Source organism: Thermobia domestica, chromosome 18 (genome assembly GCF_964235325.1).
Source record: "Thermobia domestica chromosome 18, izTheDome1.hap1.1, whole genome shotgun sequence".
Lineage (NCBI taxonomy): Eukaryota > Metazoa > Arthropoda > Insecta > Zygentoma > Lepismatidae > Thermobia > Thermobia domestica.
Genome location: NC_137471.1, coordinates 15817955 through 15840320, shown reverse-complemented (window position 1 = coordinate 15840320; position 22366 = coordinate 15817955). Strand labels below are relative to the sequence as shown.

Sequence of the window (22366 nt, the reverse complement as noted above, 5' to 3'; positions counted from 1 at the left end):
AACTGGCATTTTTATTACCGAGAATGTGGGGTGTAAAATCAAGCATTGTGAATCGGAATGAGTGGATAAGCATTATGTAACAATGCAACTATGAAACAAAACTATGTAAACTTTGAGTATACATTATTTTAAAAGGGTCGAATGAAGACTAAATTATTCCAGTATTGATTTGCGAGACCGCGAGAAGTCTCGCGCGAGACCGCGAGACGAGACTTCCAAAATTTTGCGAGACGCGAGACGACAACTTAGGTCTGCGAGACGAGACGAGACGAGAACAGCTTTTGATTTTGCGAGACGAGACGAGACTTGTTTCAGTTCTCGTCTCGTTTGGTCTCGCGCCCATGCCTAATTGCTTCCCATGCCGGAAATATCCGTCAAGAAACAGTGATCCCTCATTTGTGCAGAATGGTTTCAGAGACTGGAAGCATGCAAAAAACAAAAATAAGAGATTTTCTCGTCACGCCGATTCTGAAACTCATAGGTACGGTGTGGCTTGCTACTTGGAGCAACGGAAACGTGAGGACTCGGGCAAAACGGTCGTGAAGAAGGTGTGTAGTTATGTAATTATGAATAATAGGTATTATGTGAAAAGTGAGATGGAAGTTATTCAATTCTTGGCTGTGAATCAGTTATCCTTTGGGGGAGATTCTGGGTGTGAGCAACTTGAAAAACAATCAAGTGGTTTGTTCTTAAATTTGTTTGAATTTAATATTCGTAAAGATCCGAAATTAGCAGAAATTGTCAAAACTATCCCTGCCAATGCAACATACACTAGTCAGGATACTCAGAATGAGATAATTCCTTTCATGGCAGAATCTGTTAAGAGGAAAATAGTAAATGAAGCAAACGAAAGTACATTTTGTTCATTACTTGCAGATGAAACCAGAGACAAGCAACAAATCGAAGATTTGTCTGTCGCAATTAGGTACCTTGTGAATTTTAAAGTGCAAGAAAGATGCGTAGCTATACTGAAGTTGGACAAACAAGATGCGGGCAGCATTAAGAACGCCACTTTAGATTGTTTAAGAAAAGTAGAATTCAAAACCGACACGATAATAGCAGAGTGCTACGATGGAGCACCTGTCATGAGTGGATAGAAAAATGGAGTGCAGGCTCTTTTGTCGGAGGATTTGAAGAGGAACATTTTGTTTGTTCACTGTCTCAATCACCAATTACATTTAGTTATTTGTAGAGCCATTGGCACAATTCCTGAACTGAAAGAGTTCTTTGATATTTGCCAACAACTATATTACTTTTTCAGAAAAGGACGCGTTGCAGTAGATTACGCAGGAAGGAGTTGAAAACGATTGTTGGAACAACGTTGGACTGGACATCTTGACACATTAACTGTAATTCATGACGACAGGTTTTACATATTAAGCGCACTGATGGCAATTCAAACTTCCCGTGAAAAACACGCCTCAATGAAAGTTGAAGCTACCGGTTTATTACATCAGATCTTCACTAAGACTTTCTCTTTCCTTACTGAGCTCATGTTCAGGGTTCTTGGATATCTAAAACCGACAAACGCACTGCTGCAAAGAAGAGATTTGGACATTGATGCCGCTGTGAAGTTAATAGGATCGGTAACGGAATAGCTCAGGTCTTGCCGGCAAGACGAAGGAATATTTGAAAATATCCTTCACGATGCGATGAAGGCATATGCCTTAAACACTTCGATTCAGCAACCATTGAAGCGCAAATACACACTCCCCAGTCGCATAGCTGATTCGGTTGTTGATTTGGAAGGCATAAATTTGGAGAAGGGAAAGGAAGACGAGAAGGAGCTGAAAAGATTATTCTGCGAAGTTCTCGATATCTCCGTCGAAGAAATTCGGAGCAGATACAGTGAGACAGGGACAGCTGTGATTGGTGCCATTCACTACTTACTGAGCGAGAAAAGAAGTAAAGATAATATAAACCTCTGTGTGATATTGTAAAGTACAACCTGCATTGCAAAGTGCTTCAGAATTTGAAGTAGGAAATAGATCTAGCAAATCGACTGATCAACAAGACATCATCTCTGGAAGAGCTCACAAAACAAATTGGGAAATATGGCGAGGCTTTCCCGGACCTAAAGATGATTACAGAAGCTGCTCTAAATATTCCGTCTTCTACGTCCACGGTCGAAAACTGCCTCTCACATCTGACAGCTTTCCTTCGACCTCAACGTCTGTCTATGGGACATAAAAGAAAATCGGACCTCGTTCTCCTGGCATACAACAAAGATATTCTGCGTGCACTAGATCTAGACCAGCTTGTAATTGAATTTGCCAAGTGCTCACGTAAACTCCTTTTGATGTAATTACTTACATAAGGACTGTACAAAAATATTTATTTTACTTATGTCAAGGTTGTTTCTTAATTTTTATACATAAAAATATTCCATAATTTACTTGTAATAAAAGTATTATAGTTTCAAAATACTATAATTTAGATAACAGTTAATAAATGTTCCTAAAATAAATTATTGTTTTTAACTTTTAGTACTACTTAGTGTATTAAAATATATATTTAATTCATTCTAAGAAAAAAAAATGTTAATGAAGATATTTGATAGTCGTGGATTTGGTACTGTAATATTCATCAGCATAATAAAGTGTTTCAAGTTTCTTATAGATTCCATGAATATTAAATAAATATATAAATGAACATAGACATTGACAACGACAAGCGCCTCAAGGAACAAAATCTATATAAAATACAACAATATTGATTTAATAGGACGCCAATTTTTTTACGGGGCGCCGCGCCGCGTCGTTTACTCTTTTCCGACACCTTTTCTTTCTTCTTGCTCGTTCGGCGTTCCCTTCCTATCAACACCCGGGACGACCGCTCCACTCGCCCCTTCCCCCCGTAGCTAAGGCTCTGCGCAGTAGTGATGTGTGTATAAATTATGAGTTACCACTGCGACCAAGTTATCTGACTGAATCAACTGGTGTGACTTGGCTAAGGTAAAAACTGGTCAGGATGACCGGCCGGTGTCCAATTAAAAACATCAAGTACGTTGAAAGTAAAAGAAAGTGACAATGGGCGGAAAGAAGGTGACGATTTTACTATAATAATAATAATAATAATAATAATAATAATAATAATAATAATAATAATAATAATAATAATAATAAATCAAGCGCTTTGAACAATGCCTGGTCGATGTACGTATATATATATGTTCATGATCACTCTGTCTTCTATTTAGTGTGTAAAATTTTGCAATTTGGACGGAAGATGTGTGTAATTTCTCTTGCCGTGTCTGGCAACACTGCCTACGGTTTAAACCAATGGGTGGGTTTTCAGTTTATTTTTGAGTTCGACAGTGGCCGTCACGGCGAATAGCTGGTGTGTGGTGTGCTCTGAGGAAGAGAGTTAAGTGGGAATTGCTATACACCTACGCTACACTTACACTTTCTTTTCCATGTACACGTACACACATCCCCTTCTTTTTTCTAATCTTTGTTCGTTTTTCATTTTATAGTTCCCACTTTCCTCTAACTTTTTACCCTGTTCAACTTGGCTTTCAGTCATCTTTCGATGTCTGAACTTCTTTCCCGGTTTTGACCTGTTGCTGACGTTGACCCGTAGAGTGATTATTGTAAGAGATTCCACTCCCCTTTCCCGCTGAAATTGGTTGAACAACTAGCGCCGCCACCCAAAGGAGTTCGGGAAGTATGAACTACTGCAAACAAAAACTAATCGTTTATGTTATTTGACCGTTCAGAGCGGAAGCGGCCAGTGAAAGCGGTAAATTTCAAATCTATTGTTATCACTCCACTGTGCAGATCGTTACGCGAAGATGAGTAGCGTCGGTTATATAAAAAGTGGTTCTTGAAAATAAAAAGTGGTTCTTTGTGTATATATATACATATATATATATATATATATATATATATATATATATATATACACATATATTGTATATATATTCTTGTGTATATAAAGTGTAACATTTTATAGTTTCATAATACCGAACACTAGCAAGTGCGTTGTGTGTGTGCAAAATATGAAAAGGACTCCGATGTATCGTATTTTAGATTTCCTACAGACAACGAAAGGTAAGTAGCTTTTAACTACACACTTCATATATGGAAAGTCTGGAGGCAAAACTCATTTTCCAAATAAGATTAGGAGTGAAATTACAGCTTCTTACTTTGGAGGCTAAAGTTAGGTTTCCATAACGTAAATAATGCCTACTTGTAACTTGTTAAAGATTGGGTATGCCGCAGAATAGTCTGTCATGGAAGTTTATAATTTTAATTTTTATAATTTTACGGCATGTGACTGAGTACATATGAAAACGGATTGTATAAGATACTAATTTCCATTGTTGGAGCATTTGGGTACAATGTAGGGAACAAGTATTTTGTGCTTACTTACTAGGGATAAAATAGACGAGAATATGTTATGGCTGTAACATGCTATTTTCCACTAGTGAACTATTTCCGCATGATACGTTTTATGGTTACAAGTAAGGAGTTATTAAGGTGAAATCATTGCGTGCTCAAAATTGTTACTTTATCGCATGTAAATTTTTTCACTATTCTCGATATTGCGAATTCCCTGTATGTCCTGCTCCTTACAAACGCACAGCCGTACAGGGCCCCTGCTGTGTTTTTGCTTTGACTCGGTTAGATACCAATGTAGCCAACCAAGAGTTTTTTTACTATCCGTTTATGGGCATGCCCACCGTCGCTGACGCGTCTTTCCATGTCGAACCCCTGCGCTCGTGCACAGTACTTCTGCTCTGATTCAGAAAGGTAGCATTTACGCATTTACTAGCCATCTAACGTAAGTTAGTGTTTTTACGCAGTTTTTTTTTTTTCGTACGTAAGGACGCAAGTTCGTACTTGTAAGGGAAAGACATGAGTTTGCACGCCTATTATCAATCTGCATACCTGTGGATTGGTGTAAGCTGGCTTAGGCCGAAACAATTCTAATAGGCATGCCAACTTGGTACCAGTCTAGAGCGTCTTAGTGAATAATATGTAGATTTTTTTTGAACAGACTATTCTGTAGGTGAACTGGAGAGTAGTATTTTCTTTTGTTTCTTCAGAATTCCAACTTCCTCCAAGGAAGAAGAAGCTGTTTAAGTTTCGATACGCTCCGCCGCGCCAAAGCTATGTACTTAGTGAACGAAATAAAACTTAACCTATTCATAAGTCGTCATTAGGATGTTGAAAATCTTGCGGGGATTAACAGAATAATGGCTATGAAAAGCTTTAGATAAACTTTGATTTGAGTTTTGCGTCTAGACCCAGCGTGTTATACATTCTAGTGCTTATTTGGTATTGGCTAAGAATATCGTCATTTTATGGTGAAAGTGAGTTAGTGCGTATCAAAGAGAATTACGTAGAATATTAGTTCCTATTATCGAAGCATATATCCACAATGTTGGAAACCAGGGTGATGTTTACAAATATAATGTTACTAGTGTCAAACCATTACAAGGGCCACAGTGGTGTTAAAGTGAGTGATTGCGATATGAAATGTTTTTTCGATAAATTCATTTATGTGTATGCCCTCCTTCGCAGATACGCCTGCTCGTTACCTTCGCGCTTTCGCGCAAACCTCCTTGTTGCTACTCTGAATAGATCCATCTTAATATTGTCCTCCCATCTGCGCCTAGGTCTTCCTAATGGTCGTTTTTCGATTGGTCTTCCAGTCAAGACTTTGAAAGCATTTCTACTTTCTTCCATTCTAGCTACATGACCTGCCCACTTAAGCTTTCTAGACTTAATGACCCTAACAATGTTGGGTAAACCGTATAAATTATGTAGTTCCTCGCAGGGTGGATTGATTTAAATCACGATTTCAATCAAGATTTAAATCACTTGATTTTTTAAAAATAAAAATCGTTGATTTAAATCAAATTCCGAAATAAATTAATTTAAAATGATAATAATCATAATACAATGAGACTCAAATGTGCAGTATGTACAGCATAGTATGAAAACAAGTGTCATGCGGAGGATGATTAGGGAAAATTTCCGTTTTGAATGGGTAACGGAGCAATACTGCTTTCTTCTCTTCGTAACAATGGGTTTGGGTTTTTAAATCGTTAACTGTTCCAACGGGGAAATCACCATCGACATTTAAAACGAAAATTCTTTTGCATGTGTCTCTACTTGTTTGTTCCCAGATAATAGGGCGTATTTAGAGGGGTCTTATCCCCTCTCCGATTTTTTTTTTTTATTTATAACTTTAGGCGAAATTTATGTATTTCTGCCTCAAGCTAGTTCCAATTTTTTTAAAATATGCCCCTACCAAATATCAGTAACTTTTGTGAAAAAAGTGACATTTTGATAAACGTTGCTATACTTTTTCCTTAATGCTTAACCTTTTAAATTATATTACCTATTTTCATTCTATTAAAAATCGAATCTTCATTATTCGATTAAAAAAGTACCAATAAACCTTTTTACTTCGTTTTTTTTCCCCAAGACTGAAGGCATTGTAGAACATGCTACATATGCTTTCACGCCTTTCTGCGTCGAGACATAGTGTGTGATAACATCATAAATTTAAAAAGATATTTTTTGTTATGCCTATTATTATTATTTTTTGGTAGGCTTACATTTTGCATTCAAAAGACTGAAATTTTGCACACTCGTTCACTGCACCCCTTATTATTTTTCAGATCTCTGCGTGAAAACCGGGGGGAGGGGGTCCAGAGGGGAAAATGTAAAAAAAAAAAAAAGAGGAGGATATTTTTAACAAAATAGCTTTTTCCGCGATTCAGATGGAGACATATGAATGGTACAATTTGAAAGACTGTTCTATTCTGAAGAGAATGACGTACGAACCATGATCCTAGGATAAATAGGGATGTTTCAGGAAACTGTTACCTGAGATCCTGTGTTATACGGGAATTGGGGGATATTATTTTTCGCGGGCTTAATTTTGCACGTAGAAGATTGGAATTTTGCAGATTTATTCAATGCACCCCTTAGTATTTTTCAGTGTTTCAGATCTCTACCTTAAAACAGGGGGTTGGTCCAGAGGGGTAAAAAAGGGATATTTTTAACATAAAATTCCTTTTTTCGTGATTTTTCCGCCCCAGATACACGATGGAGACATTTGAATGGTATGATTGAAAATCTTATTTATTCTGAATAGAATAATGTACAAATCACGACCCTAGAATAAATAGAGATGTCTGAGGAAATTTTTATATTACATGCGGGTTATCTGGGGCATTGTGGGGATGTTCTTAGCTCATTGTTAAATATTTTCCCCGCCCTTAGTATTCAAGATAGCTTGAAATTTTATACACACATTTAGTACACCCCTTAGTATTTCCCAGTTGATTTTGCGATATGTGCGTTAACACAAGGGAGTCCAGAAGGGATAAAAATTTGAAAAAAAAAATCAGAAAAATCCCATTTTCTCTCAAAATTTCCCGCTTCAGGGACATGATAGAGAAATGTGAATGTTACCGTTTCAGAGGCTGTTCTATTCTGAAGAGAATGAGGTATGAACCATGATCCTAGGATAAATAGGGATGATGTTGTAGCTGCTTGACTGAAAGTCCATAATTTCCCTTTTTTTTTAAAAAAAAAAAAGCCATAATTTAAAAGGGTTAAGAAACATTGTTTGGGATAAACAGAGGTTAACAATCGGGGATTAATTCAAAATTCAACCCTAATACTTTCATTTAAATGGCATAATTAGCATTGAATACTACTTCCTAATACTTTTTCCCAGTGCGCGACTTGTAATTTACGAGGAGAAAGATTTGATTTAAGTCAAAGAAATCGATTTAAATAAAAAGAATCAGCAAAAATGATTTTAAAAAAAATCATTTTTTTCCACTCTGGTTCCTCGTTTTGAAGTTTCCGCCATTTCCCATTCCCGTTCCTCTTGGGTCCGAATATTCGCCTCGTGATCTTGTTCTCAAATACTTTCAATCTATGTTGTTCTCTCAGAGTTAGCGACCGTGTTTCGCAGCCATACAGAACAGCAGGCATGATTATCGTTTTATATATTTTAAGCTTCAAATTCCTCGACAGAATTCGCGACAAGAAATTTTGAACTGAATAATAACACAAATTTCCTGCTTTTAGTCGACACTTAATTTGCTCGTGAATATGTTTTTCGTCTGTTAATATTGATCCCAGATATCTGATACTATCCACTTTATCAAAAGTATTAACGCATTTATGATTTGCCGTGTTATGGTCCCGACGCACTTCAAGGTATTTAGTTTTTTTTTTTTCTGCGTTTACTTCCGAACCCATTTCACTGCTAGCTTTTAATAAGACCTCTGCATTTCTTTCTATTGTTCTCTTCTCAAGAATCATTACAAGTGCTATAGGTAATCACATCACTGCGAAAACCCACGATTTCACTACAATCGCGTACGCAAATACTCACCATCACTTATGCGTCTGTTCCCTATAGACACGCCCTCGAGCAGGCTCCTTGCTACAATTAAGCCCTAACTAGGTTAGTAGCATTATGGCTTTTACTGGTCACTTATATAGATAGATAGATAGATATAGGGTGAAAGTGGATCTGAAAAGGTGGGGGGACGGTGGGTAGCGGCGTCACGTCACGCCGTACATATTTTTTCGAGGTGGGGGACGACATTTCCCTGCACGTTTACCCCTATATATATATATATATATATATATATATGGGTGATTCCAGGAAAAAGGGAAATTTTCTGTCACGGGCATTTCTTCAAACTACTACTAGAAAGATTCACCTCAATTTCTTTTGTTTGGTAGTAGTTGTCACAAAGTACTTTCTGGGAACTACTGTAAATTTTGAGTAACAATTTAAATTTCAGCCACTTGTATTTGTGCAGAAATATTACGGTACTATCTCGCCTATAAATTCTCAGTTTTTGACGTTCAGAAGTGTAAGATACTTTCTTGAAAATGTACTGCATTGCTTTATTTGGAGTAATGGTCTCAAAATATATTTTTTTCTATATAGGGTATTGTAGTGTTTTAATTCCGAAGGAAAGCTAATTTTTACTACACATAATAAATTTAAAGCTTATTTTCGTAAGTAGAATATTTCAAAGTTCGTAATACGTACCGACAGTAAAATGTACTGTATGTTCAGTTTTTTTTTTTTTTTTTCATTATGTTAATTTGTATTACAGATGCAAGCAGTGGCTTACAGCTATTTCAAGAACGGATCTTTTGGCGAGAACTCCGACGTATATCTGAGGAGAGCAGTCTGTTTGCAGACTTCATGGGAAAGCAGCATGTCTGTCAATGGAGTTAATTCACGTGAACAGGATTGGAAATGTAGTCCCTCTCTTATGACTTAAAAGACCAAAAAAAGACACACAAAAACAAAAAAATAAAAAAAAAAACTTTCTTTCGTCACTGTCCATGAGCCTGCATTTTGAATAGTTTAAGTTCTAAATAGGAGAAATGAGGTACAGGAATTAACACACATTTTATCAGTAGCAATCAGTACGCAATTTCCATGTACTTTCCTAATGGACCTTATAAAATTATTATTACTGTATTTTATTGTTTTATTTTCTTTCCTTGTCTTGGTTTAGGGTAATCTTTAGCTTATGCACAATTATGGTAGCATATGTTTCTATTGTTGGTTAAATGCAACATTTCTCGCGCGGGTAACATGAGATAATGTGCTAAAGAGCTCTTAATTATTAATGTCTAAATAAAATTCAAGCCTAATTATTCTGTTGCTGATCATTTGTTTCGTTTGCTACCATAAGTGTGAAATTACGTATTTGTGTTTTTCAACTATGATCTGTGTGTGTAATTATAGGAAAAAGTAGTGGCAATTATTAATGCATTTATTTATTTGCTGATTACATTAGAGTTTAGCATCCCTTTCACTACCAAGATTATATGAGACGTGAACCTATAGTTTTACGTGGAATATAAACAACAATGATGCGATAGAACCTTCGAAAGTTCTTCACCGCGAATCGAACCTGGAACCTAGTGCGCCAAGGGCATGAGTGCGGGGCGATTAGAGCACAAGGGAAACAAGTTCAATTACCAAAGTTAATACAAAAGGAGACAAAGCTATGAATCTTTTAAGCTCTATAAGGAGTTTCGATGGGGATCCTGAAGAAGAGATACTTTCAAAATGGATTTGATTCGCTTGTGCACTGAACGCGCTGTATTATCTAATTGATTTCTAGATCAAGTGTGTATGTTCAAGGTATTGTTGAAGGATTTAACTAAATATACTCATATATTCATCGATATCCAAAAAAACTTAGAGATGTTCTCTACAATCGTGGCATCAGAATTAAAGTTCTGTTTTGACAATTACTCAGAAAGGACTAATGGATGGGTCAAGTATGACGTATTTCCGCCATTTCATTCAGCTTAATTTGTTTTCGGTACGTTCAAGAGAAATTTACTGCAAACGATATAATGGCATAGTTTTTCGCTGATCTTTTCACAATATGACAAAAGGGGAGAATATCTACATCGGTTAAAAGAAAAAAATCCAAAAGAGCGGTCTTCGAAAGATAACAGGGTCAAAAATAAGGAAGGGAAAGAAATCTATCTGCATGAAAGTAAAGACAATCTATCATAGGCCAAATTCTTGCAGTTTTGTTGACAGCGGAAGTAACAAAATTACTTGACTGATCCATTCGTGTACGACAAGATTCTATAAATAAGTACAAGCTACATCAAATGTATATTTATGAAATCGGTAAATTGTTTTGAAGCCTTTCTACAAAGTTGAAGTTAGTGATACAACTTGGATTCATTAGTTGAAAGCACATTATTATTATTATTATTGGTGAAGTTATTAGGCCAAAGCAGACAAGAGATATATTATGGTCAAGGTTGAACTGGATTCGAACTCGCAACAGATAGGCATTCTCACTATGACACGAAACCTACAGTTTATTTTAATCGTAACTGCTAGTATTTTCCTCTGAGGAGCAATCCCAGCTGAATTATAGTAGGAGACTGTTACGTAATAAGCAAGGCAGGTAGGTATTTCCTTGGATGTATATAAGGGACTAGAGCAGGGATGCAAATAAGCAACAACATTTTAGTAGTCCATGGAGAGAGCTACTAGCACACATCCCACAATAGGAATCATTTACTTACCTTCGGTATGATATTAGAGGGTGTCTACTAGATGTTTGTTGTTAAATTCCAGACTTTCTCCAGGTCTATTTATATTATTTTCCATTTTTTTTTCAAAGAAAAGTTGTTACTCTTAATATCCCCTCCACAAGGCCAGTTGAGAAAAACGTGCAGTAACTGAAAAATAGCAACCAGGGTTCTCATCTTTAAGTAACGTGTGATTCATAGCTCTTGATAATATCCCTCTCGTGTTTCAGTTATCGGCTTTTCTTAACAAATAGACAAAACCTAAAAGAATGTTTTACTTTCTGAAAATTTTCCTTGATTTCCAGTTCCATTTTCCCTGTCTTGTCCATTACTTTTTCGTAAAATTTCCTAAAGGAGAAGTTTCCCGTATTTCCCTGATTTCTAGATTTGTTATTGTAGCAAAAAGAGTTTTCGAACTGCCCCAAAATATGGATAAAAATTCCACCTAAATACTTTCAAGAGGTCTATGGAAACTCTGTCACGGGAAGCGTACAAAAAAAAAAAAAAAAAAAAAAAAGTCACAAGCAAGCGGAAGCAATGACAGAACTCCGACCAGATATCCCCCTGGTTGCTATTTTTTTTATTAGGACTTTTCTATTATATACAGTGAAAAATGTAAAATTAAGAAAAATCCAGGTTTGTTGTTAAATTCCAGGTACAAAAACAAATTCCAAGTTTTCCAGGTCAATAGACACCCTGCGTTAAATACTCGCACGTACAGATGAACCACTGGTCCCAGGCGAGTGGTTATTTGTATCCCTAGACTAGAGAAATTAAAGTAGGATAGGACTCACCGAAAGTAGAGCTATAACTAAATGGCAAAATTATTTTAGGTTCACTCGAGCAGACGGTTCTACCAAATAGAACATTTATGGGTAAAATACGATGTGAAACATTTTTTGTGAAGGAATGAGAGTGTGAATATAAGTAATTACTGCACATCATATTGAAATGAATTCTGAGTGATAGTGAAAGTATTGTATGCGTAAGTGCACCCTCGTTTATGCGTGTGCTCCCTACGGACGGAGCCCCTCGCCGCCGCTCAGATCTTCCTGCTGCGCTCCTGCCCTGACTCGGTTAAATAGCACTCGTGCTTTTTAGTGGCCACCTAGCATAAGTTGATTCGTGTTTCATGCACTGTATGTAGTTTTTATGCCATACGTCTACACTATTTACACTGCGCCGTCAATCTGCAAGTAGTAATGGAGCACCTCATTTAGTGCATGATCTGCTAAAAGAAATACAAAGCTCTAACATAACCTGAAAATGTAAATGTGCCAAAATTGAGTAGAACCGTCTGCTAGAGTAATGCCATGACTTTCGTGTGTGTAGTAACTTTCTTGTGTTTGTAAATATCCTTTTGTGTGTGTGTGTGGGGGGGGGCGTACCGCCACGACTTCATCTTAGAGGTCTAACAGGGACCGGAATTGTTAGTGAATTTATAATGTGAGACCCCACCCGAGTCCGAAATATATGTTGGCATTTAGGCCTGAGATCGTGTGATAAGCAAATAAGCCCAAATTACAGAAACTTAATAATTAACTTTGTGGAGGACAAACACCGTGTGCGTGGGTTTTCTCAGGGTTCTCCCGTTTCCTCCCACTGTCTTCATTCCACCATTTCATTCATTACTCATAATCACCGTCTCCTTTAGCCTAACCGGCATAACCGTGGGATGTAAAACTGAAAGATTTTATTTCATTTCATTTAATAATTAACGTAAATATGTAGTTTTATTTACAGCAATTAGAGGTTTAATTATGCAGTTGTGCTTTAAAAGTTCTCCAGAAAGAACGGTCCAATAAATATCGTTGTAGAGCATATTTACAAAGTTAGGCCCGAGAACTATGTATATTTAAAAATTTACTACCCAGGACGGAAATGATTTATGCTTTGTAAGCCCGAAACCGGCCTGCGGACCCAGTCTGAGCTCGTGCAGACCTCTACTTCGTCTATCATGTTATATATTCAGAAGGAGGGGTTCTAGTTATTATTACTTTTACTTAATTATGCACCGAGTCAGACGGTGATGACAACAATGAATGAAAAAGTGGGAGGAAACGGCAGAATACCGCGAAAACCCACGTATACGTTTTTGTCAACCACAAAACCCGCTTGACGCAAGCTAAACGAACTAGCAGAGTTTTACCACTCAGCCACCGTGTCTCCTCATAAAATTAGACAGTACCACTTTAATCTTCTCCTACAATAAATATGCTATACTATTAATTTATTTTGCCATTCAGAATATAAGTACAATATGGTATAATTAAGGACATGCTACTCGAAACTATTGGCAGAATAAATTATCTCTTTTTTATTTCCTCTAATATAACTTATGCGCTTGAGGCTAAAGATGACGGATGATTAATTAAATTATTGTGAAATTAATTTTATGCACTCTAACGTCGGGAATCGAACTCGGAACCACGTGCACCAATGGCACGCGCTAGCCATTAGAACAACGGGGACGGCTTTATCCGCATGCACAAACTGTCCTATGAACGAGAACATGACAAGGCGGTGTTCTCGCTGCTGGTAGCAGACAACGCTAGAAGCAGACGATGCAAGCGACTTACGACTCCTACCAGTAGAGGCGCTAGAGTCAGTTTTGTGGCATTCTGGGAGAAATTTGAATTTCCATTCGTTGTATAGGAAGTGGTGCCTCTTATAATACTCACTGTACGCGTTGACCTTTTTCTCGATTGTGTCCTTTCTTTCCAATTGTGTACTGTATTTTATTCTATTTTGTTTCTGAATCATACATCCTCCATGTGGGGTACACATTTGACCATTTTGCAATTTTAGCACACACGTCTAGTGAGCTGGTGCACCTACCTATGTGACCGGTTATGGTCTACGACAAGCAAAGTCAAGTTTATTTTCTTAATTCTCTCAGAGAGAGAAAAAAACAGTTGTTTAGATATGAGTATTGTATATATTTAATAAACTAGAAAAACAAGAGTTAAATTATATGATTTAGAATATAGAAGACCTATAGTTGTGTTGCGTGTACTGCATGTGTATTTGTATGGTTCCTACATACGCAGGTTAAACATTTTCCGTATGTCAAAATATGTAGAATTCGCCAATACTTCGAAAGTGAAGGAGTTTTCTTTTGCTGGAGATTGATATTTACATACCACTTACGCTTCATACGAAGGAAATTCAGGGGAGACGTCCGGTCAAGTGAGAAAGAAAATTGTTATTGGCATTACTGTTGTATCGGCAGACCAAACGAAAATCGAAAATAATAATAATTTCTCTCTCAAAACACTACGTTGTGACCCTGCCTCACTCGGTAGTGATTATTGTTCGAAATCAGTGTGGACATACCATAGTATTACATAAAAACTAGTGCATAAAACAAACCAATTGTGTCAGAGCAGAAGCGCAACAGGGAGGTGTTGCGTCCGTAGGGAGCAGGCGAGTCAGCGGCGGTGGGTGTACGCATAAACAAGGTTAGTAGGAAAACAATTTAAACGTAATAAAATGAATGGTTTATGTGTTTCACAGCTTTGGGGGAGATACTTAATGCCATCAAAAAAGTACCAAATTAGGTTTCGTTAGATGCTCCTCGTCTTTCCCGTAGTTTCAATTCTTTTCGACACTTACGACAAACTGTTGCCTGTTTAGTAGATCATGCCTCTTGTTTCAACAACTGACAATGTTCAGTTTCGTACAACTCGGTAAAACTACAATTCGATATGTGACAATCTTGACATTTACGCACCATTTCCACACTGCCTTTCTCATAAATTATAACAAGTGTATCTCTCGGCCAATTAGTCTCTTCCTCCTCCACATATAGAGCCAATTATATAATCTAAAACAACTAACAACAACAGGTATTTTCTTAACTTCAACTATTCCCCTCACCTGACTTTCACTCACTCTTCCTCCAAAACCAAAATAAATTCTCCAATTCATCTGGTAAATTTTTGAAATTGAGTCGGCAATAGAGCAGTTAACCCTTATTATTTATTATTTTAAGATAAATCAATTACATACATGAAATATGATCCTTTACCTGTTACTAACTGAGGTCTACATCCTTAGTTGGCATACTTCGGCTAAAAGTCTGAAGGTTGGTTTCTGACGTCGTTGTGCCCCCCCCCTTTTTTTTTTCTTTTCGATATTATTAAACAGATGGATATGGTGCAGGTCAGGTTTAAGCATGCATTATCAAAACTTACAGGTACCTTGAAATACTTTGGACGCAAGGACGTGTTTATATGGAGCAAAATTCTTCAGGCGGTAGAATTAAGTAGCAAGTAGAGTGATATTTTATTAGATTAGGTTAGATTATATGTATTACTCATCCTATAGACCATACTGTATGTACGTTTTTACAAAATTGTATAGAACTCGTAAGTATGTAAAATAGTTACAATACCGGTACATAGAACAAATAGAATCGTCTTGTTCTTAACCACTTGTGAATATATATATATATATATATATATATATATATATATATATATATATATATATATATATATATATATATATATATATATATATTAGCTGTACCAATTCTACAATCTTTACAAGAATGGTATGAATATATACTTAATTACTAGATATATTTGTATTCACTATTTGATATATAAAATAAGAATTTAATTATTTTTTAAAGTTTTTCAATTAGATACTAAGATATTCGTGCACTGTATAAAATGTCTTACCTGATAGTAATTTGAGCACTTGGCAGACAAAGAAACTCTCTTCATGAGAATTCTCTATGTACCCAGGTAACTTACACAATTTTACACTCATATACATATATATGTATTTCTTCGTATGCAGATGTCCTATGATACTCAGTAGTTTTTCTATGGTTAAGGAAGTTCTGAGTGTCACCATTGGTTTTAATATTATCCAAATATAAACAAGTAATTTTAAGAATTTCGAGTATGTACAGAGAAGAAACTGTCATCGTATTCAGTGATTCAAACATTTTCTGACAGGTGATGCGTTTCGGTGGTTATACCACATTACTGTTTTAAATTTTATATATATATATATATATATATATATATATATATATATATATATATATATATGTAAAAGTCCACTAAACGTATTTATTGTGAAGAGGCTAAAGAACTTAGTTCGTTATCTTTCACGTAATATTTGCGAAATATGACGTGAGTTAACTATGTTCAAGCGAACATAGCGCGTAGATATATATACAATGCCAACATTGTTGGAAACGTTTTTGGGAGAAACATGCTTCCGAAATGTTAAACAGAGTTCACTTGTAAAGGAAGAAATTTATGATCAATCTTAAGTGAAGAAGGGAAAAGAATATTATACGAGCTGTGAGTGTAACACGTAACTAGATAAGTTAGCTGAAACGTTTGTGAAGTACGAGACTGTGGTGCAAGTGATATGCTGCATACCTACTGTTTCTCACAAACTGTCAAACTGATCCAGTTTTTTGATACGTTGGACAATTAACTACGCAGGATATAAATGCTTTAGAGAAACTGTTCATGAATATTTCGCAAAAGAGTTCGCTCGGTGGTAATAAAATGTAAATACATTGGTTACATTAAAGGAGGGTTGAAGATTTAAGTTCGTGTCAAGGCAAGTAAGGTGATGCAATGCAGAGAAACTCAGCACTGTGTGATTTCAATACACTCTCGAACTGTACCATTGAAAAACTATGGAAGTAGGCATTAGGATGTGTTATGACTGCGTATGAATTTTGTTTTCAAATATTTAAGATTTTTATTAATATTGCGCGGATTAAAGGCAGTACATGTTTTAGTGCAAAACTGCTTCATATTGAAAAAATATATTAGAATGATCATTGTTATAATTTCTTTGAAAATGAGAGATTGCTTTAACATTTGGGATTACAGGAACATATTTTTACGGACTTTTTTTTTGTAGTAAAGGATAAATCAAATCCTGGATAGCTTTATCCAAGGTATATACAATAACAGGTAGCCTCAGTTCACGTTTAGCGTTCTGATTGGCTTCCTGTCCGTGACGTCATGTGGAGGAACTTTCGTGTATGCAGTATTTCACTTTTTCTCTTGAACGATACCTCGCGATACCCAAGGGCGTTATAAAATAGAGTGTCTATCCATATGTATCTTCATCCTGTTAGATAACTGAATGACCGCCATACATGTTCGCTCATAACAGTGCGATCTTCATACGTAGACATGTAGTACAAGGCTGTTATAAAATAGAGTACCTGCCCATATGTATCTTCAACATATGAACTCAATGAAGCCAAAAAACAACCGAGCATTGTCTGATCCGGCACGTTTGATTGGCTAGTGTCGTTTCCGCCATGATTGTTGGCTCGAAACGTTGCGATCTTAGTGGCGCGGAGTGGGCAGAGTAGGTGTGGCGTAGCTGTGACGTATGGCTTCACGATTTTGTCGTATGGGCAGATCCTATATTTTATAACATTCTTGATGTAGTATGTCTCTCGTTTATTTTAAGTTGTTGCTTCAGATTTATGTTACATGCTGCACAATGGTTATATGACTCTTCTATAGATGTACAAATAGAAGTGGGAAGAAATTATCCGAAATAACCATTCACAGGTAAGAAAATCACCAATCATAGGATACGTATGTCTGTGACGTATGGCTTCACGATTTTCTGATATGGGCAGATCCTCTATTTATAACATCCTTGGCGATACCTCCACGCGACGTTACCGACTGCAAAGTATCCTGGGAAAAGATGAAAGCAGAAAGGCTGAATCGGGATTCCTCTGAGCCATATCTACGGTGAGCCTACATAGTTGAGGTGTTCTCTGTCACCATGCAAATTTGTGTTACTATTGAATTTATGAAGTATATCAGATATAGTGTAAAGCATTAATTGGTATTTTTTTCGTTTGCCACTATTGAGATATATTTTTCTACTAATGAGATATAAATAAAACAATCTTGTAAAATATAAAATTTGGAGGAATTTTTTTCTCCTGACTCTCTGAGTGGAGAATAAAAACGGAAAACAGTCATTCATACGTAGATTTTTCCTTCTACTTTAAAAAGAACAGTGGACAATGCTTCCCTGACTCTTAAAGGCTAGTATACTGTGTTGTATAACTGAGATATTCCAATTTATTCTTGACTTTAGGACATGTATTTGAAAGTAAGAGATAACTTTCTATGATGTCTGCTACGCTCATATACTGGAATATTATTGAGCCCTTGTTAGGATACGAAGGTGATTAATATTTTCCTACGCTACCGCCTAGTTGTAGTTCACTTTAAAAGCTGGTATCTTGAAATGTGATAACTTAGAAACTAGCAACTTCGAAAATTGTGGATATTTTGTAACGCGCAGTTCGTGCATATGGGAAATAGAATGTTGTGTTGGTGAAATAGACTGTACAAGTGTAGATTTTATACCCTTTTGTTGCCATTGTAGTCGCTACTAACAGTCTAAAGCACTTCGATTTTGGGCTGGAAATATTACTACTAGAGATGCTATTGTTTGCATACATATTGAACTATCATATGTTCTACAATAGCAAATCTTAGAGTAGCAGTATTGTGAAGAAAATAGTCCAGGCTCCGTTCTTCCTCTGGTGGTTCTTTCAGGTGACTAACTATTTGTCACGGTAGCAACATGTAAATTATTTACAGGTGACACTAGCCCATTAATGTGAATTGTATTGTTTTAATACCCAGAACTAAAACTGATTTGTTTGTAATTTATCATTAAGTATGATTGCTTAATATTTTAATAAGATATTCCAACTTGGTGTACCGAAGGATAAACCCAGCTTATTATGCGATAATTCTTATAAATATTAAAGAAATGCGATAATAGAAATTGTATTAATGGAAAAATTGAGAACAATATTAAAAATATTAGGGCAGTTTATCCTTAGTAGACGGTGGTTATAAATAATAGATTCGAAAGCGCTGTATTAAAAAGTATACCACATACAATAACGGATGTTACATGAAAGCATACAGATACTTCAGATTTGAAATATATTATTACAAATGTTGGAAGTAGCTTTCTTTGATTATACAAGTCATTTCAATGCATCACGTAACTCTCATTCACCCTATACGCGTATTCTGACTAATGGTCGTAAATGCAGCTGTAATGTAATTCTGGAGTTCACCCAAAATTTTTGGTAGTGCAGGCACTGGCACTTCATTTTTCACCCGAAAGAACAAAGTTACAAACTGTCAAGGACCTAGAAGGCCGTGGAAAAATTGCTAACTAATTCTCAGCAGATCGCTTAATCCAACGGAGTGAGAGTTCACAAATGTACAACTCTTAAATTTCGTGTAAGCGCTTACAATACCGGCGTTGATTCTTGTTGCATTTTTCCATTTGTTTTGTTTGAATCGGATTTACCGGTGTCCTATACCTTCATCTAGAAATATAGAACATCCTTTCTCCGAAATTCTATCTGTTGAGTATATTCATCTTCGCTTGGCTCTACTTTAATAAAGAATCGAGTTAGCGTGATCTCGTAAGTTCTCTGTTAATAAGCTGAATAGTTTAGATGATATTTCCGCTGAAGCGGTGTTTATTTCCTGTTTTAACTTCCTTCCACGGAAAAACAAACAGTTCACGAGACCTCTGCAAAATGAGTAGGCGGGTAAATCTGAGATGTTGAGGGCGCCAAATTTCTTTTGCAGATTATATCAGCTGACACACATGCTGAAGCAGGAAAATATTGAGACGGCTTTATTCCGTGGGTTGCATGTTTCGGCGAGTGCAGAAATTTCCGTGTTTACCTATTTTAACAAAAGGGTCTCAAGTTATCACACTTCCTTTCGTTACTGTATATAATTAGTCTGTTTAAAAATTGTATTCTTTAATTACTTCTTCGCCTCCTCATTTTCACATAAAATATGTAATTCATTTTCACGTGCACCTCTAGATTCTCACTTTTATTTATTGCGGCCTTTTCTGTTGTTTGTAAATAACTTTTGAGTATGTTGTCCCGCTATTAACTGATCAAATCTTTTTGTGATTTTCCTAATGACTATGAATAGAATTCAGTTAAATTGATATAGCTTAGTCATTGAATTTCTGGGTATTGCTGTTCATTTCAAGTATGATTATTCTTTAACTTCCACAATGTTTGTAGACTTCCCAGGTTGTATCCCTTAACACTAACGACCATGCAAAGTATAAGACTGATGATCTTAAACATTGTAAGGCTTGATGCAAAACATTATACGCAATACTAATGTGCTGGCAGCAGAATCCTGCAGAAAAGCACCCATAAATTTCAACGCTTATTGTAGATTTACAGATATGCCATGTTGGTAAGAAATTCGTAATATGCATCTTTCATTTTAGAATAAATACACTGCATAAATATGATAGATTTCTTTTTGTTATCAAAAGTACACAATATTTTTTAAATGATCTACCTAGGTAGTTACAAATTTCGTAGCGTCTTTGTATGTGTAACTTTCAATTTATGACTAATTTCTTTTGCTAATATCGTTGAGAAATATTTATCTATGAATGTTGATTTTTGCAGGGTATTGAAAGGAGGAACAATTTTTTTTCATCATCTGGAAACATCACTTGGTTCACAGTCGCCTACTAATTAAACAGATGAAGATGTTTAGCTAGTTGTTAGCAAGTAACTGTTACAATTGTCATGATGGAAGATGGATTAATATCTATGTCATCTGAACTTGTCTACCAAGATGAGAAAAACAATTATTTTGAAGGTTATCCAGTTGATGATAAATGTTATGAGGGAGTCACGGATAACAGAGGAACCGAGATGACCATAGTTGGAAATGTGGATCCGATAACGGATGAAGGCGTTACATCTTCAACTTCAGGATTACTTTCCGCACTAAAAACTGAGATTGAAATCAAGGATGATAAAATTGATATAACTGATGATTTTGAGGAACTGAAGGATGAAACATTTGTTGCTCCTGTTAAACCATGTGATTCATCGTCAAGTAACACGATAGCAAATGAAGGAGATGGTCCTGAACTTCCAAGGTAAGGATCTTTACATACAGGGCGCTTTAAAAAAAAAATCCAATATTTTTTCAGATTGTAGTAAACAGTATTTTAGATACTCCATATAATATATATATAATTAATATTATTATTATCATTCTTTTTGTTTTTTACTAGTAAATGAATGTGTGGTATAAGAAAAGTGTTGTATACACTTAGGGTAGTCCTTAACTGATGACGTTTCGGAATTTTTCGCTGCTACTAGTCAGCGAGATTTCGTTGTCTTCTTGTTTCATTAAGTAACCCAGAGTAATTCGCGCAACAGGTATCCTGTAGACTGGTAGAAAGATCTTAACACGGAAGAAAGTTTAATTCTAGTCCTAATTTTTGTTTTTGAGTATGAAAGGTTGTTTCCATGAATCACAGTTATATAAGTTGGTGTTTCCAGTTTCATCTTCAGCTGCAGGAACTATTGGTATGAATTAACTATAAAGCCAAAATGGCTGTAAAGCTTGAATAAGTTCTTCAATTGGCATAGTTTTTAATTTTGTCGGTGTTTTTTTACCTTCAAGGAAAGATTATATTATTACTTATAGCACAAAAGTTGTAATTGCACTAGGACGAGTTAGAGTGGCTCAAATCACTTATAGTACCACATACGATAAAGGCAGAAGGATGTCTTTTTCCTCAAACTGGACCATTCCAGAACTAGTTTAAGCAACTTGTATAATATTCGACGAACAGTAGAGGCTACTAGTGTACCATTGATTTTGTGGATGTGAAACTGAATGACGTAGGAAATACTTGCTGTTATCCAATCTAACCTAGGAAATAATATAATTTCGTATGTTCAACAGAGAGGCGTAGTGGGTGTTACATGCTACTTGCCATTAAGGAATTGCGACTCAGATTGGGTATTGTGGTGCATGTTATATGTGAGAGGACTGAATGCTGTTTTCATTGTATCGTACATGTTTGCTATTGCATGCTTTACAGCTAACATTGACCTAGGGTTCTCTGAAACAGTTGCTGGTTTCCTGTATATCTCACTTAATATATCAGTTTAACTATGATTGTGAATCTTTGGAAGATTGAAGCTCTCTCTTCTGATTGAACGACTACGGAGAAAAGGAAAGGATCTTCTTGCTAAAAGAACTCTTCATAGCGAACTATTCTAATAGTTTAGCAAATATTTTATTCTAATTATATTTGTTGGTGCATTTATTTGTAATTTTTCTAAACTAGTTTAAGTACACTTACGTTAACTTTTGCATGTACAGTATATATGATTTATCATTTTTGTTTGGTTAGGTAAATTTAACGGTTTAAAAGTAGCTTAACATAATTCCCTG

At 35.9% G+C, this 22366-nt stretch overlaps 2 protein-coding genes and 1 long non-coding RNA gene across 4 annotated transcripts in view; all 3 read left to right on the top strand.

Annotated features, from left to right (window-relative positions):
- The first annotated feature begins 341 nt into the window (after nucleotides 1-341).
- On the top strand, nucleotides 342-1097 carry LOC145675952 (zinc finger MYM-type protein 1-like). Its single transcript, XM_081746766.1, has one exon. The coding sequence runs from the start codon at nucleotides 342-344 to the stop codon at nucleotides 1095-1097; it is 756 nt and encodes a 251-aa protein (XP_081602892.1).
- A 2227-nt stretch (nucleotides 1098-3324) lies between these two features.
- LOC145674784 (uncharacterized) lies at nucleotides 3325-9483 on the top strand. Of its 2 annotated transcripts, XR_014129027.1 has the most exons (3): nucleotides 3325-3868; nucleotides 3913-4052; nucleotides 9110-9483. It is a non-coding gene; the product is annotated as an uncharacterized LOC145674784 (long non-coding RNA). The 2 variants fall into 2 exon arrangements; XR_014129028.1 differs by lacking the exon at nucleotides 3325-3868 and having other exon boundaries at nucleotides 3893-4052.
- Nucleotides 9484-13708: 4225 nt separating this feature from the next.
- Nucleotides 13709-22366, top strand: part of LOC145675951 (uncharacterized) — a 35857-nt gene continuing 27199 nt past the window's right edge. Inside the window, exons 1-2 of the mRNA XM_081746764.1 lie at nucleotides 13709-14533; nucleotides 20572-21053. Coding sequence (XP_081602890.1) covers nucleotides 20695-21053 — 359 coding nt within the window. The 5' untranslated portion in view covers nucleotides 13709-14533; nucleotides 20572-20694. The remainder of the gene's footprint in view (nucleotides 14534-20571; nucleotides 21054-22366) is intronic.

Bases quoted from the DNA above. Each gene is read 5' to 3' on its own strand.
- LOC145675952 (XM_081746766.1), top strand. From the start codon at position 342: ATGCCTAATTGCTTCCCATGCCGGAAATATCCGTCAAGAAACAGTGAT.